The sequence below is a fragment of the Cuculus canorus genome, chromosome 2 (genome assembly GCF_017976375.1).
Source record: "Cuculus canorus isolate bCucCan1 chromosome 2, bCucCan1.pri, whole genome shotgun sequence".
NCBI classification, from domain to species: Eukaryota; Metazoa; Chordata; class Aves; order Cuculiformes; family Cuculidae; genus Cuculus; species Cuculus canorus.
In genome coordinates, this window is record NC_071402.1 from 138,646,744 (window position 1) to 138,669,964 (window position 23,221).

The following is a 23,221-nucleotide window of genomic DNA, read 5'->3' on the forward strand; positions in this document are numbered from 1 at the left end:
AAGACACTTTAGAGATCCTAGGTGGAAAGTGTAAGAACTTATGTCAGCTCTGTTTTCATTTTCTACTTTGCACCTGCTCTTTTATCCAAAATCGCTGTCATTGTCACCCTGTTTGTGAATACTGGGAAGCACTTCTTCAGCCTTCCCGTTATTTGCATTGCAAGGGCAAAATTGTTATTTGCATTGCAAGGGATGGGGGATGATGCAACTGAGAGCAGCCCTGCAGAGGACTTGTGGGTGCTGGCTGATGAGAAGCTCAACATGAACCAGCAATATGTGCTCACAGCTCAGAAGGCCAACCGTATCCTGAGCTGAATCTAAAGAAGCGTGGCCAGCAGGGCGAGGGAAGTGATTCTGCCCCTCTGTTCCTCTCTTGTGAGACCTCATCTGGAGTATTGTGTCCAGTTCTGGAATCTTCAACGTAAGGATATGGGACTATTGGAACAAGTCCAGAGGAGGGCTACAAACATCATTGGTGGGCTGGAGCACCTCCCACACCAGGACAGGCTGAGAGAGTTGGGCTTGTTTGGCCTGGAAGAGAGAAGGCTCTGAGGAGACCTTATAGTGACCTTCCAGTACCTAAAGGGGCTACAAGAAAGCTGGAGAGGGGCTGTTCACAAAGGCTTGTAGTGAAAGGACAAGGGGCAATGGCTATAAACTGGAAAGGGGTAGATTTAGACTAGACATAAGGAGAAATTTCTTCACCATGAGGGTGGTGAGACACTGGCACAGGTTGCCCAGGGAAGTTGTGGCTGCCCCATCCCTGGAGGTGTTCAAGGCCAGGCTGGATGGGGCCTTGGGCAGCCTGATCCAGTGGGAGGTGTCCCTGCCCCAGGGGGGTGGAACAGGATGATGTTTAAAGTCCCTTCCAATCCAAACTACTTCTAGGACTCTATGAAATTAGAAAACATTGCCTCTTCCAAGCCTCCAGCGCTCTCCCAGCCCCCCGAGGTGACACTACCTCCGAGCCTCCTCCCCCGTGTCAACACGGGGGTCGAGTCAGGACAGGCGCGACGCTCCCACCCACCGCCCCTCGCTGGGCCTCGCAGCCAGCGCCGGCACAAAACGGCCCCGCACCGCGCCCCGGGGAGGCGGCGGAGGGGCTGCCGGGGACCCTCCGTGGGGAAGGGGCTGCCGGGGAAGGGGCTGCCGGGCACCCTCCGTGGGGAGTGGGAGGCGGGTCCCGCCCCGGCAGCAGTGCCCCCCCTTCCCCGGGCAGCGCGAGGCCCCGCCCCGAGGCGGGTGGGCGGCACCGGGGGTGCGGGGCACCTCCTTCTCCCGGAACGGCGCCGCACGGGAGAAGGAGGATCGCTGCTCCGCGCGAGCTTGTGAGTGCGGCTCGGCTGCTATTATTAGCGCTGGTATTTGGTATTCGCAACAGTCGTAACAAGTTAAATATTGGAGCCGTGTCCTCGCTAGCGCTCCTCTCCCGTCAGTCCCCGAGGGTGGCTCCGCGGAGAAGCGAGTGCCTCGATCCAACACCGGGACCTCCAGAGCCCGCCTTCGGCTGCCTCTCCATCTGGAAGCACCCACAGCCTCGGCGAGGTGCTTGCAGCGCTGCTGAAGCTCGAGGCTCAGCAGCAAAGCTCCGGGCTCGCCCGCGGCCCCGCGGGGATGCAGGCACCGTGCGGCCCCGGGAGCGCTGCCCTTGGCGGGACGGGCTGGGGGCGCTCCCTCCCTCGGGCCGGCCCGGAGCGAGCAGCAGGGGTGGTTCGGTCCTCTCGGCCCGGTGATGCTCCGCGCTGTAGCCCAGCAGCAGCTCTGGGCAAGGAGCAGGGATGGCGCTGAGTGAGGGTTCAGGTCCATTTGCTGGGTGATGCTCAGCGCTGTAGCGCAGCAGCAGCTCTGGGCAAGGAGCAGAGATGGTGCCGAGTGAGGGTTCAGGTCCATTTGCTGGGTGATGCTCAGCGCTGTAGCGCAGCAGCAGCTCTGGGCAAGGAGCAGAGGTGGTGCCGAGTGAGGGTTCAGGTCCATTTTCTGAGTGATACTCAGCACTGTAGCCCAGCAGCCCCTCTGCAGCGGGTGTTATGGTGACATGGTTCCGAGTTGACGCTCACAGAAAACTCGAGTGATCATCCTTTGGCCCAGCAAGTACATGAGTATACGTGATCTTATAGACCTAATTCTTTTTTTTTAGGTATGTCTCTTGTTAGGAATCGTACTTTCTGCGCGCTAGGGGCTTGCAATAACTCTTGAATGAAACAGATTTTTAGCCGAAGGTCACTTGGTTTTGCAGAATTGCTTTGCTTGTCTGGAATCCCCCTCAGCTTTATACTGGATACATTATTCAATGTCTTCTATCATAATACGTTCTGTAGCATTTAAAGGTTGTTGCCTTCTTTCTGCTGAGGGCTGTGTTTCCATGATGGGTGAAGCGATGCTTCTAATAGGTAGTTTTGTATCGTGTTGTCAGGTACTTCAGGACTGTTGTATGAAAGACTACAGAAGTGTCATCTGTTATTATGAATCCCTCTGATGTTTTGGAATTTCACAGACATGATATTTGCCACCACGTCACCATCGTCACATTAATTTCTGTAGTTATAATCAAAGGTGGCAACAATGGCATTCAAATGCTTAATTACATTTCACATAGGTGACCAGTGCTAACTTATTAAATTAATGTATGGCAGAGCAGGAACAAGTGTCACTGCTTCCCTCTCTGGTTAGGGAGCCGTCAGCTTGCTCCTGACATATAAAAATCAGTATATAAGTGAAGCATATGGCACCAATGAGTTCTGTGTTTATTAAAGGACTGTTTCTCAGAACATTCTGTGTATTTTATTTCTTAATTCGCTTGATGTAGATCTAAAATATCTTTTCCATCTTTCAGGACTTGAAATACTGAACGAGGTTCATTTTTTATTAAGCTGAAACCAGGACTTCTCCAGGTTTCATGAAAACAGAGAAAGCAGACTTCTGCTTGCATCAGACTGGCCACGTGCCTTGATAGAGGAAGGATTAGAAATCCATCTAGATTGTGGAAACATAGGGGTCAAGTTCCTGTTTGATTCAGAGCAGTTTTGAACTTGGGTCTTCTGTGTTTCTGGAGAATATACAATTCATTGTGTTACAAGCTGTACTGGAAGGGAAAGGGAATGTCCCATCCCCCTAGTTCTAAAAAGAAATTTTGTCTTTTCTCAAAACTGGTGGGGCAGATTTTTTGCTTTGACATCATTTTCTGGTCACAAATTGAAAATCTTCCTCAGGATTTTCTAAGCAGTGGCCATAAGGGTCATTGGGCACTGGCAGAGGCTGCCCAGGGAGGTGGTTGAGTCGCCTTCCTGGAGGTGTTTAAGGGACAGGTGGACAAGGCTCTGAGGGGCATGGTTTAGGGAGTGTTAGGAATGGTTGAACTCGATGACCGGGTGGGTCCCTTCCAACCTAGTCATTCTATGATTCTATGATTCTGTAATATTAATATGTATGTTGTTAATAAGCAAAGAAAGGCATTTTATCCTAGCAATGACTGGGATATGTTTAAGAAGTATTTACCTACTTGGATAATAAGAAAGTAATAAGAAGGACCACCATCACCATCATCTCATATGACAATTTTAAGTAAATCACAGTTTCTCAATGGATCTCAGAAACATGTGGGATCAGTCTTCTCAAAGGTATTCTGAAACCTTAGTTTTGCACAAAGACAAAGCCACAGCCACAGAGTTTTTCCTGAAGTAACCTGTGGAGAAGGGAGGGCCAAAGAGAATGGTATGTTACCTGCTGAGGTACTCCCTTTTTCCGTTCTTTCAGGATCTCACCTCTTACCTCAATGTGTAAAGGGAGAATTTTTTTACCCCGAAGTTGCCTTTGTCCTGTCCAGAATCTCTGTAGTGAGCACTAAATGAAAGGAATTTAACTCTTTCTTTGCTGTGATTTGTGCACCTTCTGGCAGATGAGTCATGTTCAGATGGGTCTGAGAATGTTCAACTGGTCATGCTGCTTGAACCCTTGAGGGCTGTAAACTTTATTGCAGGACTTGGCTCTGTGTTACTCACTTTAGACTGAGTAGGAAATATTTTAAAAAAATCCAACAGATAGTTAATAGTTTCCAGGCCAAAGATACTGAGTTTTTGTCTTCTTTTAGAAATACTGTGATATCACATTTTGTGACACAAAAAGACAAAGCAGTGGCAGGGTTCGTTGTCCAGTCTTGTTGAGACTGAAGATTCGTCAGGACCTGGAAAGAAAGCAGAAAGATGTACAGGAGACCTGACAGTCTCGTCAGCTTGCATTTATTGGTTATTCCTGCTGTTTCACTATTGTACCCAGCTGTGGTTAAAAACTTAGTACCAGGAACTATACAAGCAAGTTGCCTTTGACAAAGCATGCAGCCTCTATGTAGACAGTCCCTAAGTTAAAAGATACTCTTTAACTACACCCGTGAGCTTTAAGCTTCCACTTGGCTCACCTTAACTTTTCTTGTGTGAGCTAGTTTCTCATCGGAGCAGGATTGGAGCAGGAGAGGACCGTGAGAGGAGCATAAGGCTTCCATTTCCTGACACAGCCGTAGCAGAACAGACCTAGTTGAAACTGGAAAGGCTTTTCTTGGTTTGTTGTTTGGGGTTTTTTTTCCAGAAGGTCTTCAGATTGATTGCAAGTTCTGGGGTATGTTTGTTTGCAGTACTGGTAAACTGAATTTAGTTGCATGCATCTAAACCCATTGCTCACTAGTAAAGAAAGTGGGTTTCTCTAAGTCCATGCTCATCCCAGTCGCTGCATCCCATCTCCTGGCTGTTCTCCACTGCATGTGGCTGCATGGGCCTCTAGATCGGTGACTGGTACGTTCTGCCACAAAGCTGACCTTGGGGTTCATTCATCTGAATTTTCTAGGTAGTAGTGTGCAGTCCTGACCTGAAGGTGGTAACGAATGCTGCTCTTCCATTGCATAGATATGTGTGATGAGAAGGATGATGTCTGTTCTTTGGTGGCTTTGATCTCCATCCCTTTCTTCTTTAGTTCTGCATGTAAAAATCCCTAAACTGACTTGATGTAGCTCTTGGTGATGGTGCTGCATAAGTGAGTGATAATGCTCATGAGGCGTGCTTACTGAAATGTTTAAGCTCATGTGAAAGTAGTTAAGCATATGTGACCTCAGGTAGAAAAACAATTAAAGTCAGTAAGAATAACGGTAAGAGTAGAGTTATCTGTATGCTCCAGTTTCACATTTGAAATTTAGGGGGAATAAAGACTGGACACGTATTTCTGAAAAGCACAAACTTTTTTCCTGTGTCATGGTGTCCTAGCAAAAAAGAGTGTGCCCTCATAGCCCAGCACTCATGAGAAGCAAAAACGATTCTGTTAAGGGTTAAGAATGCAAATATGTTCATGAGCGTGCAGGACTCAGACCATATTTGCATATAGCGTAATGTGACTTCGGTCTTGAATTTTGGCCTCAAAACACTATGTGTGCATGTAAAATATAATTAATGTAATGTTGGGCCCTAGGGGAGAATTTTTATCTGACCTTTTATCAGGAGTAATTTTGGAAACTGCCCAAGATGTAAAATCCCCTGAAGTTCTTCTAAAGGAGATGTTGATGAAAAACCACTTATGGGGATGTTGGTCTCAGATCTCTCTGAGCAAGAGAAACTTCAATGTGACTTTGCTCAAAGAAGCCTAGATTTTCAGACTGCACAGAAATAAGGTAGAAGTCTGACCATCCTGTGCTAACAACGGCTGAACTTTAACCAAATTGGAAAAACAGTGTGCAAAGTATTACATACTGAGTGGCTTAGACTCTGCCTCTGGAGCAAATAATTGTGTGCCTGCATACGTGGTCATGTGCAGAGCACATGTGCTTGCTTTGATCCCAAAGGTATGACCATGCTGTAAAATCAACATGAGAGGCTGCACTTTGTTCCAGTGTGGCTGTTCAGCTGTAAGGAAGAAATCTGTTTTATGTGCGTCTGGCTTAAAGCTTAGCTAGAGCAAGAACGTGACCCTCAAACCATGGGAAGCCAGAAGGTCTGTCTGTCTGCCACCAGCTGAGCCATGGAAGGACTACACAGTGAGGATTTCCACTTACCCTTTCAGGTTAACAATTAAAAGCTTTGCTTCTAACTTGCCCAATTCCTTTCTCCAAAGTATGCTTTTGGAAGGTTTGGAGGGCGGTGAATCTATATATTCGCTTTCACATATGTGTAGTAGTGTTTGAATTTCTCTTAAAGTGTAAGTGACTTTGCTTATAGGTTGTAGAACATTGCAAGTGCCACTCAGGCAGTGTAACTGTTAGGGTGTGTGTACGTGCATATTTTGCTGGGGCTTTTGCTTATTGTAGGAATCCATAAGGCTTGGCTAGAGTTTTTTTCATAGCATGTGTTGTAACTTAATATAAAGTCTTTTTTTCCAGTATGCCTTCTCACTTCTGTGGCATAAAAGCTTTTTGGTTGCTCAAAGCACGTATTTAAAAATGAGTAAAAAACAATATTGTTTCCTCTAGCTTGGCTTCTTAAGGAAATAAATGTTTCTGAGTGATTCTGTGACCAGAACTAGGTCATTGAAGGCCACTGCATTAACCCACTGCTCTGAATATCTCCAGGACAGTGTGTTTTTATGATAAAAGGCAGCAAGATAGGGATAGGTGATGCTTTTTAAATATTTCTCCCAAGAGTTCTCTTGGTTTTTAATTGGTCGGTCAGTTTCTACCTGGTTGAGAGAATACAGGTATCTGAAATGGTGAGGTTCATGCTTGCTCCATGAAAATATAACCACTTAAAGATGGGAAACTGCAGGTGCCCCACTAAAGGGAGAGATGCCACATGTGCTTATATGGGATTAGACAGGAGTTCTTGTAGGAGAGAAGCACTGTAAACATTCCCCTCCTCTCCAAGAAGAGCTTTAGTCAAGGTGCAAAAAATCTCCCATGTGATATCAATCCTTAGGACACAAAGCCTCACCTCAGTGTTGACACTCATGGAAGCACTAGTATGCTGTCCTGACAAAGTTTGAGAACGAGGAGGAAGGCCAGCATTGCACATTGTGTCGCTTTAATACATTTTTGCGCTAGGCAAGGGCCCATATGAAAAGCTGTCGTTTTTTTAAAAAAAAAACCCAACAGAGTATGAAGGTAGTGAAAAAAGAAAATGCTCCCTCTGAATAGATAAGATTATTTTCCTTGGCTTGTTTTTCTGAGTTAGCTTGAAGTTCAGCAAATCATGATAATCACCTAGTTCTAGTATGGGAGAAGACTAATGTTACTTCTGACCAGTGTAATTTCTGAGGATAGAGAAGGATAAAATTTAACTTTAATGAGAATAATCTGCATCACCTTCAGAGAAGCACAACTGCCATTTCTGCAGAAGAGATGGGAGTTTGCCGAGAAACCTGCAGCTTTTTCATAGGACTTTTATTCCATTTCCAAATTCTGTTTCTTCGGCAAAATAGCCCCAAAGCAATATGAGATGTGCAGTTATCTTACATAACACAGAGACGACTAGTGCTGCTGTGAGTGGGCTGACATAGGAGTGTGGCATGGCAGGCTGTCAGATACCTTTGCAGACATTGATGTAGAGAGAATTGTTTGGGTAAATGACAGGTAAGGCTGTGTCTGTCCTTCTGGAGTAGATGCAAGTTCACTCCTACTGCTGCTCTCACCCTGCCAGTTGTGAACTCCGCTCCACAGCCTCTTGTAGCTGCATTTCCTTGATGCCATGTGTGAGTGAAAAAGCCATGCTTTTTTAAACCAGTCTCTGAAAGAGAGCTGGATTTCAGGCATGTTTGTCTTGTAATTAGTGCTTGTGAATAAATTGTGATCAAAGTAGATCTGGCAGATATATCAGAAAAGTTAGAAAAATTGCTTGTCTGGTGAGGAAGAAGAAGAATTGTGCTGTCAGTATTGAGTTCCTTCCATCTTGTAAACCTCTGCAGAGTTGGTAGAAGCATGGGGCAAGAGAGAAAGAAGCTTGGTGTTTAAATTCTTCCTGAAATAATCTACCCGTATTCTCTTATCCTCTGCCTCTCTTCTTCCTTTGTCTTGCTAACTTTTTCCGTCATCGCAAAACGTTTGCTTGTGGGGAATGGTGAGATAAAACAGCATAGACTAGTTGATGGTAATTTACTACAGATATGTCATATATTTCTAATTTGGGGCTTTTCCGTGCTCTTTAGAGGTTGCTCACAGTAGAATTGAATGCTCAAAGCATTTCTTCCATCTGTAATTATGCATTGAACCCGCACTATGTCACATTTCCTAGGACTGCGTAGTTACAAGGGAAAGACATGCTTACAAAGGTCTTGTTCTAAATGGCAGCTGTTTAACTTTTTCTGAATATAATAAATACCTATTAAGCCATTCTTTTGCTTTTTTTTGTAAATTTTGTGTCATAGCAATCTGGGTTTAGTGTCACTGTAATCTCACATAGTAATGTGATGGCAATAAAATGATTCCTATACAAGTCTAGAGAGAATCTGTGCTAATACCATTAAAATGTGCTTACTGAATCAAAACAAATGCAGCATTAACATGTGGAAACTGTTTATGCGATTATAATGTTTCAGCAATATGGGATTACTATAGGAAGCAACTAATCCAAACCTAGAGAGATTTCCCATTACAAGACCATTAAAATGACATGGTGACTGAAGCACAAGTTTCTGATGGGAAGAGCGGAAACACAAATCTTGTCATCAGTATTCAGGCAAAACATCTATTCAACTCAGTAGAGTTTTTACCAGAGTCAGGAATGCAGTACCATGACCTTTTTAGCGGCAAGTCTCTTTTCTCTTAAGAACACCTTTAGGAAAAATATTTACTTCACGAGTAATTAATAGTTGCCTAATGGTGGGAGTCATACTTTATGCACCATAACATTCGTGATTGTAAAGATTTGTCCAGAGTTTATTACAGAAATGTTACAGTATTGTTTCAAGGCTGTTGTGAAATAATACAAGTTTTGATTATATCTTAAAGCAATTCTCATTTTCTTTCTATCTGAATATGTAATTTTCAGGAAATGCCATTTGTTTCTCTGTTTATACAGCACCTAGAGCAGAGAAGCCGTGTTCTATGCAGGAGCACCTTGGTGACACCACAGCATAAATTAGTGATTTCCAAAACCAAAATACCTGTTACTGCCAGATAAGAGCTTACCTGTTTATTTTTTGTCATAGAAATCAGCACCTTTCCTCCCTCCTCTCAGACTGGGTTAAGATACAGGGATTATAATTCACATGTTTTATGTAGACCATCTAAAATATACTTGTCTTGTCCAGGATTGTTTCTTGGCTCACTCCATTGTCCATGGAAGGAGGCCAATATTACAGAAAGTTACTTGTTCTGTCCCATTGCAAATGTTCAAAATAGGCTGGGTGACTTGACCATGGATATGTCTTTCCATCTCCAATATGAAAATGGTCTAGGCAATCATTCTGTAGGAGACATGCATAATTTTAGATGGCTAAATAAGGTGTTATGAATTCAGTCCCTGCTGAAGGAAAGAAGAGACTTTCTCAGGAGAAAGGTCTGTGTAAACCATGGCGTGCGAGGTATTAGTAAAGCACACGAACACTGATTACTCTAGTAGCATATACATGCTTAAATTAAGCAATAGTCATTATTACATTTAAAAGCTGTTTGCACGTGAAATCCACTTTAAAGATGCTAATGAAATTCTCGTTCCATCAGGTGAATCTTATGAGGAATAATATATTGTTATAGCATAATTAGGTCATGCTGTCTATGTAAATGACAGTAGGATAGATAGCACGACAGTGGCTGTAAAAATAATTCCAGTCACAGGTTGTTTTCTGTCTTTATTTGTCATGACTTTTTTATTAAAAGTGGTGGGTTTCTAAAACTGTGTTAGTAAGCAGGCACTGACATTAATATTAATCTTACTTTTTGTGCAGATAAAATTAGGCCTACTTTAAATGCTGCTTGTGTCAGTTTCCCTTTTTGTCATGCTTCCTATATTTATAAAGATCCTTGGCCTCAATCAAAAGGTTCAGTGGTAAGCATTGGTTCTGTAAACTCTATACGTGTGCCATAATCTGAAATCTAGAGTCTGAAAATCAACAGGTCTGATACCCACTGCCAGAGGAACTTAGCACTGGAACTGGTGATTTTAGATTTTTCCTGCTGTTACAAATCAGAAGACAGCAGCCTTGGTCCATAAGAAGATCTCACCCACACAGCTGTAGGTCTCAGCAGTGTTCAGGTCAGATTAATTGAGGTTAATTTAAATTAACTGTCTTGGAAAGGAATTAGTGGGAACAAATGTTGAAGTCAACTTTTTATCAAAGTAGTAATCTGAAAATGAGCAAAAAGTCACATTCAGTCAGAGTGGGGCTTCTTTTGAGTAACTAGACTGTTAAATAACTGAAAAAGTAAAGTGGAAGTTTGTTAAGGAAGCAGTCCGTAATTGCTTTGTGTCAAGTTTTATTAAAAGAACTTCAATACTTAAATATTTAATTACATGACAAAATATTTATATAGGTTTGTTTTCCTAACTTAATAATGGATTTGAAAATTGTCAGTGAACATGGGGGAGAAAAGTTTGTCTCCAATGCAGAGAGTAGATATCGCTCTTTATGTTGCCAGGGTTTTACTGAATACCAGGGTGTAGATATTTAATGCAGAAAAAGAAGTAAAGGTAATGCAATTATCTTAGAATTATCTTAATCTCATTGCTGTACCTATAAGTATGACTCAGATCATTGAACATTCTCCAAAATAGTCGCCTGCTCTGTAGAGCACCAGCTTTACTCAAGAATGGAATTAATGACTGGGTTGGACAACTTAATTGAATTGCACCTAGCAGCAGTTTCTGACTAAGACAGGTATTTTGCTTTTAATTATTAGCTCAAGAATATTTTTCTAAAATCATGCACATCTTAATTTATTTGACAAAAAATAAATCATTATGTTAGTCAGCCAGCAGTCTGTTCTATGAGAGAAATTATTCTTCTGCCTTCTGAAACAAGTCAACACGTAAGTCTAGAGATTAAATTCTTAAAATAACTGTCCTTCCTAGGTCTGCTTTTACACAAGGCCAGCAAACATAGTCACTTGGTCCTTTCTCTTCCTTGTGGATGGCCAGGTTTTCCTATTAAAATAACTGCCAGCACTAGAGGCTGCAGTAGGCAGGCGATACCTGCCTTTTGCAGGGTCTGGGTCACTCTCGAGCATTGGTACTCTGGCAATGACTGCTTTTTGTGAGATGAAAGTATCCCCAAAGAAACCTCAGTGTTCTTGTGCCCTTTGATATGTAGAGTTCAGTGCCCTTCAGATTTCAGTTTTTCTGTCATCCTAGTAGATTAACTTTAGCAGTTAAAAGGAAAGTGTCCTCGGAGGGCTTCACCAGTAACAAACCCGTGTTTATGATATTATTCACTAAAAGGGAGACAGAAATGGGAAAGACCTCTCACTTTAATCAATAATGCATGCTCTAGTTAGTCCTGTCCTCTGGACATGATTAAACATGTATTTTGTTTCATAACTGATGATTTTGGTTGACTAGGGATTATAACTATATATCCTCAAGCCTTTGCAACAACCATCAGGAAGATCTAACATGAACTGAGTAGTCAGCTATATTTAATGGTAATATGGCGCATAAATGAAAAAGACTACCTCCACCTCCAAGTTAAAAAATACCCCAAAATCCCAATGGAAAGAGCTGCAGCTAATTCTTACCTGTAGCGAGTCAGGCCAGGCTTGTACAGGGCAGATGCCTTTGACATGAGCCAAGCGCAGATGGCAGCTGCAGTGTATATCTTTGTCACCACTCATTTCAAGTTTTGAGAAACAACTTTGTTTTGTTCATGTTAAAGATAAAAAAGTCTCATAGGGGCTGAGCCATATAAATTAATTGTTAGGTTAGGGTCTATTCGTAACTGGTAAAATATTTGGCCAGTGATGCTGATGAGAAAAGCGCTTTGGCTCTGCTGTGCTTGTTGGGGGGTCACACTGTCTCTTTGGTGACTGTTACAGTGTTGTACTGGGCTGGTCCAGACCCCCACAGCACAGCCTACAGGAGATCCTGAGCCCCTGTTGGAGCTGAATCGGCAGATGATCACCCCTGTTCTTGTGTTCCTCATACAGAGGGGCAGACCAGGTGCCCAGACTTGGACGGTTTGCTTGGTGCGTGAGGAGGGTAGTGAGTCTTGGAGGACAAAGATAAATTAACTGAATGTACTAGTAAGGAATATTCAGCCTTAGTGCCAAGTATGTTCATCTGGTGGCTCAAGCTGACAAAATTTGACAGCTGCTGAAGAGCACAGAATCCTAAATGAACATACAGTGGTTGTTATTAAATAGGAAACATTTATCTTAGTGTGATACTGACTATAGCACAATAAATGATGATGATTTTTTTTGTACTGGAGTATGATGTTTTTTAGATTGCTAAAGTACTGATACAAGCACAGTTGGGTAAAACAAATACTTTGCTTTTCATATTGACCACTCCACTGGAAACAGCGTTTGAAATCATTTCAGTGAATACACACAGTGTGTAGGCAGGTGCATGAGAGAGAGGAGGGAATTCAGAAATTGTGTAAGAAAGGTTTGCTCTTTCTGAAATGTTTTTGTTTACTTTCTTCTTCCTTCTCAGGCTCCTTTAGAATCTAGGGGTTTTTGCCCTTTTGTTGAAGAAAAATGCCTTCATTGAGAGGAAAAGTGCAGACTGTCTTGGGCCCTGTGGAGCCAGACCGCCTTGGCTATACATTGACTCATGAACACTTGAGTATGAACTACAGCAGCTGTTTTTGTCCACCTTCTCCAGGCAAAGAGCCTCTGTCTGATGGGCCTATTGAGATGAAGAACTTGTTTTGGATTAAGCAAAATCCCTACAGCCATAAAGAAAACCTTCTTTTGTATCAGGAAACAGTTGCTGTGAAGGAGGAGCTGTTGTATTTTAAAGCAGCAGGTGGTGGTACGATTGTGGAAAACACAACCACAGGAATTGGTCGGGATATGAATACTTTGAAGAAACTTGCTGAAGAAACTGGAGTTCATATTATTGCTGGGGCTGGGTTTTATGTAGATTCCACTCATTCTGCGCAAACACAGGCCATGACAGTAGAGCAGGTAAGTCTGAACCATTGCTTCAGTGTCTCTCACGTCCCTGGGTGAGTCAAAGTTGGACAGAAGCTCCAGCAAAATGCGTAAAATCTAGAAGTTCTCAATGTGAAAAACTCGGGAACAGCATTACTGCTTGTGTGTTACAGCTGGACCAGCGCTATTTGCATGTATTGGGATTATCTGTCAGCATTTCCAATTCTTAAGCTCCATTTTCTCTCAGGGATTTGTTATAATGCAAGAGTAAACGGAAAATAAAGTACTTCATGTGTGAGTATCTGGTACAATAACAATTATCCTCTTCTTTTTACAGTTTTTAAAGAAGGAGTGTATCTCTTCTGCCTCTTTTGTCTCTTTTTTCTGGCTAATTGCTTCCCAATGAGATCACTTAGAATTCTTGTAAAAAGCATAAATAATTGCAGTATTTATAGGACAGCTGTAAACCATTGCTCTGCGCAGGCTGGCTGTGATAGCTGTTTTCTCTACCGCTTGTCCAGACTTTCCAGGACAGAATCTACATCAGATTTTTGATATGGTGCCTAAGACAAGGTGTTAATAATGACTGAGGTCCCCAGATATCCCTATAATAATAAATATTCATTCATCTTTTATTAAGAAAATGTGATGAAGGGAAGAGAACTCTCCAGGGCAGGAAGCTGTGAATGCGGATGAACAGACCTGAGAATTTTTTTTTTAAAATCTGTCAATGTACAAATAAGTCAAATTAATTTTAAAAATTAGTGGTTAAAACTTGGGAAGCTCTGCCAACCACACTGGACCCAAGCTGGCCCAAGCAGTATGGAACAATGCTGCTTTTCCTAAATATTCCTCCATTGCTTGAAATTTGATGCAAATAGGTTTCTTGGGGCAAAGGTTTTGCTTCTGTATTTGGTAGACTGCTGGAGACCCACAGATGTCCTGTACTCAGCAGGTGATCAATATTCAGTCTGGTCCAGAAAACAGTTAGAAAGTGACTGTGCAGTGACTGACTGGTGATATCTGGTGGTTCCTCATTTCCCAGTCAGTTTGACACACTAATATATTTCCTGATGAGACAAAGACAATTTGAATATTTTGAGAGATGTTTTTCAGTAGAAGAGTGAATTCTGTGTCTTGTTGTCTGCAAAGATGGCTGGTAGTCTGGTTATAAATGAGGGTGAAGGTGTGTGATCAAAGACTGAAGTGTTGGGCAGAAACCTGCTGTAAATTATAATGGCTTGGACTGACATCTGTGTGTAGAGTGAGTATATACCAATATATGTGGCATGGGGCTATTGAGGAGACAAGGTGTGGGATAAGGATAAGTTACAGATTTATTTGAAAATTGATGTGGGGTTTTTTTGTTTCCTGGATTTGCTAGCAAACCTTCATTCTTCCTTTGCTTACTTTATTCTTGCTTAAAACAATGATTTCCTTAACATTCAGAGACAAAGAGTTAGAAGGTCATCATCAGAGCCATTTTGTGCTCTCAGTTCTGAATCTGAATTTTAACAAATATATGAATTTTAGCATATATATGTATCATATATATATGTCATATTCTGGAAAAGAAAAACTAACACTTTTGCAACAAACTGATTCTATTAGTAGATACTAATGTCATTTTTTGCCTGTGAATGCTTTAAAAGCAAACTAATTTTGACTCTAAATTTGTCAGCTGAGTGTTATTCTTGTAGTTCTTAAGTCATTGGAGCTCTTGTCGGCATCCCCACAAGAAGGATTTCCATTAAACTTGTATCTTCAGGATCTTTGCCAGAGTTTCTTCGTTCCCTGTCTGAATGACAAGGTTTCCTTATTCTCTGAGCTCTTGCTTTGCAAGAAATTACACTGAATTGTTTCTGGAGCTGATTCAGGAGTGTGAGGCACAGGTTTCATAATAAACTAACTTTTTTTTTTGAAGAAAAATCAGTCTCAGCGTAAATCAGTGTTCAAATTATATGTAGACCAGATTTCTCACCCAACCTGGGCATCTGTGTGAGTGGTTACTGTTAAATTGATTTGCTTCGTGTTTATTTTGGTCTTAGTGAATGGCGAACATAACATTAGTTGACAGAAACCAGATTTTAACTGCAGTGTTTTCACACACACAATTGTTAACTAAATAATTTCAGAAAGACCTCAGGAATATAAGTAGCACAGTGTGCATAGGCCAGATCTGATGCTATTTAACACAAATGGTAAGAATAACCAAACCTCTCATGTTCCTATTCCCTAGCTTACAGGTATTATTGTTGAGGAGATCCTCAATGGGGCAGATGGGACTGACATCAAGTGTGGTGTGGTGGGAGAAATAGGTTGTTCCTGGCCTTTGACTCAGAGTGAACGCAGAGTGCTTCAGGCGACAGCGCAGGCTCAGTCACAGCTTGGGTGCCCCATTATCATCCATCCTGGCAGGAGCAGCGATGCACCTTTCCAGATTATCCGCATTCTGCAGGAAGCTGGGGCTGATGTCTCAAAGACTGTCATGTCTCATCTTGACAGGTAAGCAGACTATTCCGCTGTCCTTCTGGCAGTGTTGCCACAACCCGCTGGGGGCTGAAGGAAGTGCTCTGCAAATAGCCAGAGTTCTGTTGTGCACTGGGATTGTGGTATGAAGAATTATCTTAAAAGTTTACTGAATTAAAAATCTGAAACTGCTTATATAAAGCTGAATCAGCTTTTAGGTTCACGTTGGTAACAAGATTTTGGGATTTTATGCACTCTCTTTGAAGATCTGTGAGTAAGATTAGCAATAGCTGTAGACACATTTTTAAAAATATGGGGATTCCATTAGTTTGTATCCTTTTGCAAATCATTGCCTTTACAAAGCATTGGACATTGAGCACCTCTCACCAAATTGTGCATGAAGCATTTTTGAAAACCAGGCCACTGCTAAGGGCCTGACCAAAATCTCCCAGATACTAATGCAGAGCTCCTTGATTTGGCTAGGTGCTGGATCAAAGCCGAAGCCACATCTTTTCAGTTCTGCTACCAGACAGAATATTGATTAAATAGAAAATAGTTGGCGTTTGGCATAGACAAGAGAGCTAACTTTTTGTTTCCTTGAGGGCAAAACCCTGGAGCCCCACATCAGACTTGGAGAGGAATTGGGGTGCTTTTATCTCTCCAGTTTAGAAACACAGCCTCTATTACCAGATCAGTTTTGTTTGACCTTGTACAGCTCATGGTGAGCTGGAAAATGTCCAAGCATTGATTAGTTTGGCCAGTTGCTGAATAATGGAGACTGTTTATGGTCATATGATCCTCAGCAATTGGATTGTTTACCCTCAGCGTGAGTGTAATACAGTCAAGAGCACTGTGCTCCAAATTTCTAACAGTTATAGATTCTAAGAGCTTGCAAATCAAGCTACAGGTGTTTTATATTTATACAGAGCTCTATGTTTTACTTGGGGATTTTAGTGCTACAAAGTTTTTGTTTATATTTGATAATATATAAGTAATATGGGCTTTCTTTATGTATATACCTGCGTTCCATTGTATCTATAGCTATGCTTTCGCTCATTTTTAAAGAAAAACTGATTACTTAAATCTTTCTGTGAAAGAGGGCTGAGCAAGCTGCAGGTGCCAGTACAGTTGTGAGGGGTTATGCCTTTATATGCTGTTGCAAATCATTGAGTTCAGTGATTTATTGGTGGAAAATAAGCAACATAAGCAGGAAAACAGACAAGACAGAAGTGTGGCTTCAGTAAAGGCCGCTGATGCACAATATGACATTTCCTTGTACTGCTTCTATCATTACTTTCACACATACAGGTTGGCACTTACTGTAACATAGACTCTAAATGACTGTTAGGTTTGGATTTGCAATGTGCACTTAACATTTTAAGTCTCATTCAGTGAGAAGAATCCATGTGGGAGCATCCTGGTCCCTTAAATATGTGATAAATTTGTACATAGCTCCATATTTCGTGTCTGGTTTTGACACAGACAGAATGGTAGTTTTCAGGTGAATGCACAGTCAAATGATAGAACTAAAATGCTGGTTACCATGCTTTGCAATTTAGCATCTTAGAACAAAAGGTAGCAAGTGTCCAGAGTGAAACCATGGTGTAGATAAAGGTTGAGTAGCAAAAGCTATTGAGTCTCGGCTTGGGCCGTTTATTAGGGATCAAGGTTATAAAGGTATCCTGGTGGAGATCAAAATTCATTCACTTGAGTAGCTTTTGTTAGAATATTCACAGCAACTGTTATGAATGCCTGTTCAATAATAGTTTGGTGGGTGTCCCTGCAGTGATTTATGGATGAAGTCCAAACTACAGGATACTTTCCTGTGTCCCATCTCCTTTTCCATGCATTCAGAGCTGCTCAGGGACATGTGTTGTCAAAACCTAATTCCAACACAGAGGTTAGCGATTTGAGTTGGGAACTGCTGCTGCTGCAATGTGTGTGCAGCTTACAAGGGGACCTGATGGCTCATGAAATTAAGCTCTCCTGTGCTTCATTGGGACAGAGCACTCAAAAGCACAACACTAACAGTAGTTTTCAGAAGAATTTTTTTCTGGCTGTGATTTTGAACTATATTGTTGGGTAGATTTTGCCACTTGCACAGGGATGAATGCTTTTGGCTGCGATCTCCCTGTGAACTGAATGGGGCTGGATCTAAAATAACCCGTTCTCTTGATCTGCACTTTGAAAACTCATTTGGTATTAAATGTTCAATCTCTGTAAACCGTAACATTTATTTTAAAATAACATTTATTATTAATTACAGTTGGCACATCTTAGACTTCTGCTGATAGCAGGCTTGTTTAAACAAGGGTTTTCTCTCTCTCAACCCATCTGTTCCTCCTACTTGATCCTGTTAAGTCATAATATTGAAATTGTGACATCAGTTATTTCCATAGCTACCGACTATGATGTAATCGCATAGGGTAAAATTACCTTGTGACATCAATATCTGCAATAATAAAAAAATTAAATTACTGCCCTTTTGGTTGACTGGTTAACTGTGCTGTTCTTGAGGGAACTTATTTTTTTCCCTAGATAAAAAAAAAAAATGTGTGGTGGTTAAAAAGATAAATTTATAATGTATCATTTGAGTGATTTTTGTTTCCTTTGGATAGCTTTGGTAAAAGTGTTTCAAAGAAAAAAGTATTCCGGAGAGCCCTTATTTCAGTTGCCATTCTTTTCTGAATGAGTGATGGGTTTTAGTAGCTTTGTTCCTTCACTTTTCAAGTCTGCTTTAAAGCTGGTGTACCAGGTTCTCACAGTGCCATTATATATTTGGGTGAGAGTGTTTCCTTAAGGCGTTCTGGCCAGATCCCAGTGCAAACAATGATATATTGCTGTTCTAATGACTATCTAGAAACATCACTGTACAGAATAGAAACTAAAGACAAAGTTGTGTATTACTGGTGTGTGATGGATGAAACAAGCCCTAGATGTAGCTGTCTCCTGTAACTCTTTTGGGAAAGTAAATCTGTCTTGTGGGGGTAATCTATTGTCTTTTTTTTTCTAAATGTCACTATGAATTAACCTCCTCCTTAAATGTCCTTCCTTGTTAGGTTGTCTGTTGAGAGGTTTAGTGATATCAAAAGTAAGTAACTTTCCTGTTTCCATTTAAAGGTTATCATAAAAGTCTTCATTATTTCATGGGGCAAGAGTTGGTTTTGTTTTGTTTTGTTTTGTTTTAATGCATGAAGTCCCAGATGAATGTGAGAAAGACAATGCTGTGTATCAGCTTAATGCGCGTGTGTCAGACAAGAGTTCTGTTTTTCAAAAGGGTGAATTAAACCTCAGATTGTTTCTGTTCCTTGCAAGTAGGAAGTTGCCTACCTGTCCTTGTACCGCGTGATTTTTTTTCCTTTCTGTTACAATGCTGACTTTGTGTTATGTGTGTTCTGCAGGACTATATTCAATACAAGGAAGCTTCTGGAATTCGCTAAACTGGGATGCTATTTAGAGTATGACCTCTTTGGTACAGAATTTCTTCACTACCAGTTCCATCCTGATATCGACATGCCGAGCGACAATGATAGAATTGCAAGGTATCTGCTTCCACGCAGTTTAAGCTATAGCATTGCCATTGACAGATGAACATGATTGGCACTTGTTTTAGGGGTGTCACAGAGTATTTCTTCTTGCTGTTGAAAATTGTCTTTTTTCATACCAAAATAATAATGACATTTTTTCTGCTGCTGTTGCATCTCTAGGGCAGCATGTATAATTTCTTCTCTCTGCAAAGGAAGATGTAGAATCATAGTGCTGTAGGAAGTTACCAGAGAAAAAAATCAAGAGCTTTTTTAATTTCATTCTCTGTCCTGATTCCGTGCTGATTTGGTTGCATTTTATCATTTATTGTGTTTATGGACTATAAAAAGAAGCAGCTGGAGATATAGGACTTAGTGTTTTGGCTTTTGTTTGAAACATAGTACTGGAAACCTAGTGCTACTATTAAGGATCGTCTGATCTCATGAGTACGTTCACCTTGCAAAACTTTTTAGTTGTCTTGGATGGATTTGATCCATGCTTCTCCCCTGAAAACCAGACTTTTGCTCTTCCAAACACTTTATTGCCTCTTCTCCTCTTCTCCTTTTGCCCTTTCTCTCTTTTAAAGGATGGGATTCCTGTCTCCTCAGAACTCACATTCTCCTCACACTCACAATGTGAAAATATTGGCCCCACTGGCAGGATACCTCTTCCCTGCTTCTCATCACCACCTGCCGTCTCAGCTTAGCTGTGCAGCAGATCTGTTGGGTTCTGCTAACACAAGGTATTGCAAGGAGATACATCCCTTGCAGAAGCTGTCTGAGACAGGTAGGATCCTTGTCCAGATCCCAGACGGTGGGGAATGGGCATCTCACTCCTTCCACTGTCTGGAGGTGTGATCCTCCTGGGCTATTTGTCCACAGTGTTTGTGTGCAGTGAAGTGTCAGGTTTCTGTGGGGTCGGGTGCCTGTGTCTTTTTTCCCTTCCAGAGTCATAAAATTCATTTTTTCTCTTTAATAAGAAATATTTCCTGATCCCTTATCACTAATGAAGTAAATATCTAGCTTTCACTTACTGATATTTCAAATGTTTCCCTGCCCCACACTGTCAGATTAGTTTCAAGACTTTTCTTTTCTGTTGTCAGGCCATTCTCGTCTTAAGAAGGTGCTGTGGTTAGTGCACTGCCAAGTGTTTGCTGCTGCTATTCACACTAGAAATCATTTCTTAACAGGGCTCTCAGTCTTGCACTCTGTTTTAAAGCGTTGCAATGAATCTGCAGTTTCACCTTTAGAATGGGTAGAGTTGCACCCCTTCCCTGTGCCTTCCCCCCTCTCCTGTGCCACGGGAGGTCAGCGGGTACAGAAGTACTGTGAGAAATATGAGTAGAGGAATGAACTGTGCCTTGTTTAACGAGTGCTTGTTCAACCGTGGCAGAGTTTTCATTCCATCCCTGATACTTGCTCAGCCACTCATGTCTCTTCCTTAAACTCACTGGTATTTGAGTATCTCTTGCAGCAGGGTGTATATAGGAAGAACATACAAAAAGTTTGTCTTTTCATTGTGTGGTGTGTGTGCACTTGAGTTCAAAATGCCATTAAATGGATTTTGTTGGGCTTTTGATGCACCCACACTGGGCATATGATGGCAGTGTCAGTCTCCTTGCGTGTTTTTTTCTGTCAAACAGAACCAGAGAGGTGGAAATCAAATTGACTCTTGAATGTGTTCATGTAAATACTAAATGGAAAATATATGTTCAGGTCTTGTAAACTTCTATAGACGGCCATACATGCTCAAACACAGGCTCTCTGTGTACTTAAGCATTTTTGCTGCAATCTACTTACTGCCACTGCAAGCAGAAAAAATGAATTTTTCCAGGGATGGTTTTTCTTTGAGTCAGAAACAAGTACTATGTAAACTTACAGGAATGAGCAAAAGCAGCAATGAATATAGAATACGAAGGACCATACACCTCCTCAACCTATGAAATGAGTCCAAATATAGATGATGTTTAGTCGGCAAAACCTTAGTCCTTCCAGTATCATTGATTTCATTCTCTTGTTGGCTTGTGGTCTCTCTGAATTTCAGCCCTGAGAAGGTACTTGTGATGTTGTAATACCATATTACATGCAGTGTTGTGCACTATATGGCAGTATTTATGGTGTTTTATGAAAGATGCTGATGTTTTACAAAGTTCTACCTCACTTGCCTTCTTCCCTCCGCCCATATTGCTTTGATCCTGCTACATGTATCTCTCCTCCTAACTAATTGTAATAGAAACTGATAGTAAGGGCTTTCCCATATAGTGTGGTTACTTATAAAGCTGGTATTTGCTTTCTTGCTGATCAAAACACAGCCAGGAAGGTAAAAGCTAGTATTTCACAGTGCTGGCAAATGATGGAATTGGGTGCCTTCATGAGGAACAAGCGCTTTCCAGGTCTGGTCTGTCCATTTCTGCAGCTTTAATGCTGCAATCTATTGCCAAACTGAAACTTAGTGGGGAAACTTGAGTCATGCAATACAGAAACCAACCAAATAAATTCAAAACAATGAGCGGAGGAAGGGATTAAGGTTCCCAGAGGGAGAAGTGGAAGGGAAGGACTTTGGCAGCAGACTGGTTGCGAGGGACTCACCAGGATTACTTCTTTTTCCAAGCTGACTTGTCATTTTGCCAAATCTGCTTAGCTGGGCTGTTCTATTTTATTTCCTGGCATACATTAGCACTGTGCAACACCTGTCTTATTTATCTTCTTCTTTAATGAACGTCTTTGAAATGTGTTTGGATAATAACCATCTGTATGGAATATGATGCTTAAAATTTGTATCAGCCTGGTTTGCTAGGTGGGTATTAGCTAAAGATGTAAAAGTCTTCGTACAAATGAGATAGGCTTCTTAGAGGACTTGTCACAGAGTGTTGTCATTAACAAATGTGACGGGGCTAGCTTTGTGACACACCCCTGGAGTCGATCGTGCTGAGGAGGAGTTTATGTAGGAAATTATTACTTACTTGCTTATATAAAACCTGTGTCCCATGCTTGGTGATGCTGAATATCTTTAATTTCTCCATGCACTTGATGAGACTGGGAATGCAGTCACATGCCAGCTGGAAAGAGTTTTTCTTCTCCACTTTGAGTTGTGGGATGGTATGTTTTCAGAGGTGTTTTTTCATTCAATAAAACAAGTGGTTTAGTTTCAATTAAATATAAACAATATGTCTTTGGAGTACCTAGAAATAATTATTTTCAGTAATAATGCAGTCTCTAGCAGTATGTCCTGCTCAGTTTTGTGCGGTTGCAGTGAGAACCTTTCATTGACGGATATGTTTTCTGCTTTTGCAGGATTCGTATGCTGATTGATGAAGGCTATGAAGACAAAATCGTGATCGCTCATGATGTTCACACTAAGAATAGGCTGATGAAATATGGAGGTCATGGATATTCACATATCCTTACAAATATTGTTCCCAAAATGCTAATTAGAGGCATATCCCAAGATAAAATCGATAAAATACTCCTAGCAAATCCAAAGAAATGGTTGACTTTTAAGTAGGAGTAATGAATAAATATTCCTATTTTACAGGGAAGCTTGAGAAAATTCAGATTTGTTTCAGGAGAGCAGTCATTTTAAAACACAGTTCTCTTCAGAGAAACTGGAAGTAATTAATTAGGTATGAATAAACTGATCAGGGCTTTTCTTTTTAATTAGAATATCAGAAATATGTCTTCTGTTTGCATTTTCTCCCTTCTAAAAGTCTGTTCATGAATCACTTACTGGATACAAACCTACCTACAAAACCTTTTCAATTGAAATTTTAAAATAATTGTTTCTAGACAATAATTATTAAAAGTTATCCCAAAATATTTTTGAAGATACATCATCTGGAATTTGAAGGAAATTATGGTTTTCAGTTAATTTCCCCTTCTCCGGAAGTGACTTCAATCCTTGTAATATTGTCGGTCTTTTAATTATCCATATATTCTTTAAATAATGCTTGCTAAAAGTTCTGGGACTTTGAAATAGCTTGGGCAACACAAGGCAAAAGAAATGTATAATAATTCTAAAAAGATTCTGTTTCTTTCTAGTTTGACAATTTACTTACATTTAACTGAAAGTGTAAAAAATACATGGAAAACACTATTTTTTAATAAAGCAATTTGATCGCCTTTTAAACGATGTGCAGTATTATTATGGATGTCTTTTTTTTTAATCACATTGATTTTTTTTTAACCTGAACTTTTGGAATCCCACAGCAATCATGTAAAGCTTCATGCAGAC

The 23,221-nt window shown here is 41.0% G+C and overlaps 1 protein-coding gene across 4 annotated transcripts; it reads left to right on the top strand.

Moving 5' to 3' along the window:
• The first annotated feature begins 1,122 nt into the window (after nt 1–1,122).
• On the top strand, nt 1,123–23,015 carry PTER (phosphotriesterase related). Of its 4 annotated transcripts, none has more exons than XM_054058935.1 (5): nt 1,123–1,328; nt 12,555–13,030; nt 15,237–15,502; nt 18,868–19,008; nt 22,285–23,004. In XM_054058935.1, the coding sequence occupies exons 2-5, from the start codon at nt 12,599–12,601 to the stop codon at nt 22,493–22,495; spliced, it is 1,050 nt and encodes a 349-aa protein (XP_053914910.1). In that variant the 5' UTR covers nt 1,123–1,328; nt 12,555–12,598; the 3' UTR covers nt 22,496–23,004. The 4 variants fall into 4 exon arrangements, with proteins under 4 accessions (XP_053914910.1, XP_053914913.1, XP_053914914.1 ...); XM_054058938.1 differs by lacking the exon at nt 1,123–1,328 and adding an exon at nt 1,378–1,545 and having other exon boundaries at nt 22,285–23,014; XM_054058939.1 differs by lacking the exon at nt 1,123–1,328 and adding an exon at nt 4,590–4,608 and having other exon boundaries at nt 22,285–23,015.
• Nucleotides 23,016–23,221: the final 206 nt, after the last annotated feature.

Excerpts from the sequence above, each read along its gene's own strand:
- PTER (XM_054058935.1), top strand. The coding sequence starts at position 12,599 with ATGCCTTCATTGAGAGGAAAAGTGCAGACTGTCTTGGGCCCTGTGGAG. Across the intron at positions 15,503-18,867 it reads GTCATGTCTCATCTTGACAG|GACTATATTCAATACAAGGA; the intron begins GTAAGCAGACTA and ends TGTGTTCTGCAG. Across the intron at positions 19,009-22,284 it reads GACAATGATAGAATTGCAAG|GATTCGTATGCTGATTGATG; the intron begins GTATCTGCTTCC and ends CTGCTTTTGCAG.